The sequence below is a fragment of the Salmo trutta genome, chromosome 38 (genome assembly GCF_901001165.1).
Source record: "Salmo trutta chromosome 38, fSalTru1.1, whole genome shotgun sequence".
In the NCBI taxonomy this organism is placed as follows: domain Eukaryota; kingdom Metazoa; phylum Chordata; class Actinopteri; order Salmoniformes; family Salmonidae; genus Salmo; species Salmo trutta.
Window position 1 is genome coordinate 17697344 of NC_042994.1, and position 6000 is coordinate 17703343.

Below are 6000 nucleotides of genomic sequence, written 5' to 3' on the forward strand. Positions count from 1 at the left end.
CTAGCTAGGCTAGCTAACTTTAGTTAATTCAGTTTTGACACGTTCTTGAAATGATCAGAGTTGAGCACCTCCATCATGAACAATTTGAATGACTTAGCTGTATAAGTTAACTATACGATAGATCTGCTGGATATCATACATTTGTTGCTGCTGGTGTGTTAGCTAAGTTAACTACTAACATTACAATAATATTAATGTTGGGTAACGTTAGCTAGCTGGCTACAGCCAGGGTCGAACGGTAAACGCTGTCACTTGGCACTGAATTAACATTGGGCTAGCTATTTTAGCAAATTTAGCTTAACGTTCTGGTCTAGGTTTCTCAAAAGTATAAGATCATCTTAATTCCATTCAAACTAAATAGACGAAAGATTAACGTTATGCTTTTGGGAAACCCAGCCCTGGCTATAATGCATCTCAAAGCCCTGCGTAGTAATGAGTGAATTAATAAACTCCCATATGAGAACATTTTGTATTTGCTAGCTATCTAACATGGTGAAAAGATGCCGTCCTGCCAGCTAAATTAGGATACTGAACAAACATATAAATGCAATAATTTTCAAGATTTTTACTGAGTTACAGTTCATTTGAGGAAATCAGTGAATTTAAATAAATTAGGATCTCATCACAGTATTTCTGTGCATTCAAATTGCCATCGATAAAATGCTATTCTGTTTTTTGCCCGTAGCTTATACCTGCCCATACCATAACCCCACTGCCATCATGGGGCACTCTGTTCACAATGTTGACATCAGCAACCTGCTCACCCACACGACGCCATACAAATGGTCTGCGGTCATCTCTAAAATGACATTGGAGGCAGTTTATGGTAGAGAAATAAACATTCAATTATCTGGAAACCACTCTGGTGGACATTCCTGCAGTCAGCATGCCAGTTGCACGCTCCCTTAAAACTTGAGACATCTGTGACATTGTGTTGTGTGACAAAAGTGCACATTTTAGAGGGGCCTTTTATTGTCCCCAGCACAAGGGGCACATGTGTAATGATCATGCTGTTTAATCAGCTTCTTGATATGTCACACCTGTCAGGTGGATGGATTATCTTGGCAAAGAAGAAATGCTCACTAACAGGGGTGTAAACAAAATTGAGCACCAAATTTGAGAGAAATAAGCTTTTTGTGCGTATGGAAGTTTTCAGTTTTCCATGTGGTTATTCAAATTTTGGAAGGTCTTCATTCAATTCCTACACTGTTCACATGTCTAGAGTTTACCCTGACAGAAGGGCACAGCAACTTTAAACTGAAATGTGTGTACAGTTGAAATGTTCATGGCATTTCTGCAGCAGAGAATTTGTACATTTGAAAGGGCTTGTAATCTCACTTGAGTTCCCACATACAAGAAGGTCTGAACATAACCTGTCCCTTTGAAGGATGTTCAAAGACTTTTAATGTAAAGTCATCCTTCCTCACAGCAAGAACTGGCAAATCTGGTGCAGTCCATGAGGAGGAGATGCACTGCAGTACTTAATGCAGCTGGTGGCCACACCAGATACTGACTGTTACTTTTGATTTTGACCCCCCCCCCCCCCCCCCTTTGTTCAGGGACACATTATTCAATTTCTGTTAGTAACATGTCTGTGGAACTGGTTCAGGTTATGTCTCAGTTGTTGAATCTTGTTATGTTATACACATCATCATCTGCACATCTATCACTCCAGTGTTAATGCTAAATTGTAATTATTTCGCCACTATGGCCTATTTGTTGCCTTACCTTCCTAATCTTACTACATTTGCACACACTGTATATAGATTTTTCTATTGTGTTATTGACTGTACGTTTGCTTATCCCATGTGTAACTCTGCGTTGTTGTTTTTGTTGCACTGCTTTGCTTTATCCTGGCAAGGTCGCAGTTGTAAATGGGCACTTGTTCTCAACTGGCCTACCTACATTGGAACGGGATACGATTTCTTTTCCCAGCTATTTAAAGTAGAACACTGACCATAGTTTACTTTTTACTCCCATTCACTCCAATTTATTAGTATTCACGCCCCTCACTGGTACAGGAAGGATGAGGTCGCCAACTACAATGCCCTCTATAATTATTGGGAAAGTGAATCATTTTTTCTTGTTTTGGCGCTATACTCCAAAGGTTTGGATTTGAAATTATACAATGACTATGGAGGTCAGCTTTAATGTGAGGGTATTTTCATCCATATCGGGTGAACTTTTTTTTTTACATAGTCCCCCCCATTTTAGGGGACCAAAAGTATTGGGACAAATTCACTTGTGTATTAAAGTACTAAAAAGTTAAGTATTTGGACCCATATTCATAACATAATGCAAAGTGTATTTAATGTGAAAACCGTGATAATTTCTATCATAATCTAAACCGACCACAAAGAGCACTAATTGCTCATTATTATGAATTTGGAAAGACTTTCATAACTTTTTCTCTCTTTATAGACAATATAGACAACAACAATTTGTACTTTACACAATGCTATTGTACATTAACTGTTTATAGTATTGCATTTATTTGTTGTATTGAGGAATGTATTGTTTCTTCTTTTGCAAAAAAAATACTTCTGAATGATAATTAAACAATTTATTTAAAATAATAGTTTCTGTTAATTTACGTACATTTGCAACTTTTCAACATACAGTATTTACCATAGATTTACAGAGGGAGATTAAAAATAACTTTGTATATACATGGAGGGGGGAGCACTATTTTAACAACATATCCATATAAAAACAGAAAATGTATTGGCAAAAAATGATTGATACAATTTCCATTATTTTACAGACAGTTCCTTCAAAGAAAATACTGTATAAACACAGTGTCCTAATAGACAGAGCTGATATTTGGTTAAATGTTGTTTGTTTTTTTGGCACACAATAATCACTCAACGCTTGCTCCTATGGGCCGCGCCAAAAGAGATCCTTTTTCTGGATCTCCAGTAGTTTCCACAACTAAGTCAAACGTCTTCCACAGATCTGACTTCCCCTTTCCCTCCTGAGCAACCAGTAAACATTCGCCCATGTCAAGTTCCTTTTTCACGCCCTCCACATCCATTTTGCTGTCACGTGTTACTGTGTTCGGAGTTTGTTATAACCAATTTATTGATGTGAATATGATAAGCTTCAGGTCAGGCCCTATTGTTCACATGCATGCAATGCTTACATGTTTCACGAAAGCGAGCAAGGGTTGAGGAAATAGGGAATGTTTTTCCTAAACAAATTAGGGATTTTGATAACATGAGTAAGAAACTAAATGGCTGAAATGATGTTGCAGCTTCAGCACGGACAGCATAATAAACACTTGCTGTGCTGTGGTGCCTTTTCACTGCAGTAGGGAGGAGAGCGAGACAACGTGCGCCAGTCACACAGGCACTCGCTGTCATTTTTTTTTAACCCAGTGTGACCATCGGGCTCTTTCTTGTGACTTAATTATTTAATCAAACAATGTGCTTAAAGCATCAGACAATCTCAGTGCATATGTAGTTGATTTTATTCAAACACATAGGGTGTGTCTGTCTTATGTATGGAAAAAGTTATTTAAACATTTAGACCAATCGATTGGTCGAAAGAACAGGATGACTCTCGGTTGACAAAGATTTGTTTTAGACGGGGACTGCCCTACATTCTTTATTGATAACAAAAGAAATGTACAAAAACACCTCTGCTACATTGGCAAAATTAACCTTTTTGACGCAAAGAGCACCGGGCTATATTAGTCAGCAATTGAGTTTCATGAAACTGTTCATCATAGGGTTCAATTGCTCCATATTTCCAACTATACTGGCATGAAGGAGGATTTGGCCTGTTACCTGTAGATGAGTATTTGAACAGGATATCCTTGTTGAGCTTGCCCTCGTTAGCCAGGGCATATGAGGTCATGGCCACTGAATAGGGGTTGGTCAGGTATTGATTCCGAGATTCCAGGTATTGCTTAGCCTTTTTCATGCTGTCTGGTAGCTCCTGGAGAGAGAGAGAGAAAAAGAAAGGCAATTGCTAACTTCTTGAAGTATCAGAGGAAAAAGGCAATCAAAAACAACTCGATAGACTTCTTAAACTGCCATTGTTGTTCGACTATGCATGACCATAGAAAACATGTTTATGATAAAAGTAATAGGAAAACAGAATGTGTAAATTTCACTTACACTGATACCATTGCAAAATGTGTGTGCTTCCTGCATGGCTATGAGCACAAATGCTGTCAGTGTGTCGTCCACGTCTTTCCCCAGTACATCTCCCTGTAGATAAGCAAATACAAGACATAAATGGTATGTCAGTTTTCTTGTCAAATTCTCTGCAAGAATGTACCCCTGAATTTGTTTAAAAACCTTTCCATGAAAACTCCCAAGATTTTGATTGAATAAGACTCAAAAACAAAATTACAACTGAGGAATATTATTATAATTGTTGTACCATCATGCTGGGAGTCAGGATTTTGCCAGATTCTTCAAAAATGCCATTGGGCCGCTGTCTTTCCATGACAAGCCACTTGACTGCACTGCACAGGACATCTTCCGAAATAACGATGAACGGGTTTGCCATGGCAAATACCTTAGCAACATAAGCTGTGAGCCTAGATGGAAGGATGATATTTAGGCCTATGTGTCATATGCCCTGCCATGAACAAAATGTAAATGTATAAATCGTCTTAGTTTGTTATTCCTCAAAGTGTTACGTGCTTCTTTGTTTCACCATTACAAGGTCTTATTGGCGGAAGTCAACAGATACAATTCAGTTAAAGCTGCAGTCTGCGATTCGGGAAAAAAAACAACACGACTGCCCTGACACTTGTTTTGGTAAACAGCTGAGAGATTGGGGCTGAGGAACTGTAACCACAAAGAAATTACAGACAGAGCTATAGATGCAAGGACTGACCATTCATGAGATCAAAAACAGTAACATTGTTTACAAACAATGAAATAAAAATGTGCTTATATTTTGGGTTCTGATGGGGTAAGACAGTTGTTATATTCTTAAAGAATCAATGGCTATGTCAATCATTTTTTTAAATGTTTTATTATGTACCAATCGCAGACTGTTGTTTTAACATACAGTAGACCTAGGCCTATATGTTGTACATCTAATGTTGTGTCCCTGGTATTGTGGAACATTGGAGGATATAGAGAGGGGAAGGTTTAGCTCACCAGGTACCACTACGCTCATCAGGGTAGGTAGCATATGATCCATCTGCTTTCCGATAGGCCATTTCCTGCTTATAGCCTTGATATAACAAAAGAAAACCAAGAACCATGAAGATTTTGTGCTGATGATAACAAAGAATTTGTGCTGAGGGTGCTGATCACACCCAAAGCCTTTGTAGCTAACATGTTAGGGAGCCTTACTTTATTCAGCCTAAACAGCGATCAGCATATGCCCACAATTTTTTTTGTTACCACTACATCACTGATTGTTGAGAGACAAAGTACCATAATTGCTACAAAGGCTTTTGGAAACCCACCTCTTGTCTATTCAAGCATAAAAAATAAAATAAAAAAATCGAACTTGCTTTTTGTGTGGTTGCTAACCAAATCAAATGTAAGAAACAAAAACAATTGCTAAAACTACACTGTAACATTCTATTAACTTTTAATGCAAATACTCCAATAAATGCCATCCTCTCTGGGAGTTGTGCAACTGTAAATTGCAAACCTCAAAAGTGGAATTCTAAAGCTTCTCACCCATTTGAATGAAGTTGACTGCTTCCTTTCTGCGTTCTAATCCCACCTTATCCCACTGTTTGGTCTCGTCAAGGTAGTGTGTGGCGATGAGAGGTAAAGTCATGTGCATCATGTTCTGCTCCCCGCAGCCACCAGGTTGCCGAAGGAGGTCAACCAGGGGTGAACCACTGATGGCAGCCTCTATCGTCCGGGCCAACTGCTCACCTGACAAGTTGCATACAGCGCATTCAAAGGTAAATGCAGACAGTAAAACATAATCATAACTGGAATATGACTCAGTCAATGGTCAGTGACAACATGACAAAGACATTTTCATGGCAGAAATGATAAAGAATATCATGGAGCA

The 6000-nt window shown here is 38.5% G+C and overlaps 1 protein-coding gene across 1 annotated transcript in view; it reads right to left on the reverse strand.

Moving 5' to 3' along the window:
• The window catches only part of LOC115178882 (complement C3), a 44751-nt gene that overhangs the window by 16348 nt on the left and 22403 nt on the right, over window positions 1-6000 (reverse strand). Inside the window, exons 24-28 of the mRNA XM_029740272.1 lie at window positions 5655-5858; window positions 5121-5196; window positions 4390-4549; window positions 4122-4214; window positions 3789-3939 (exon numbers count right to left, since the gene is read on the reverse strand). Of these exons, the coding sequence (XP_029596132.1) occupies window positions 3789-3939; window positions 4122-4214; window positions 4390-4549; window positions 5121-5196; window positions 5655-5858 (684 nt within the window). The remainder of the gene's footprint in view (window positions 1-3788; window positions 3940-4121; window positions 4215-4389; window positions 4550-5120; window positions 5197-5654; window positions 5859-6000) is intronic.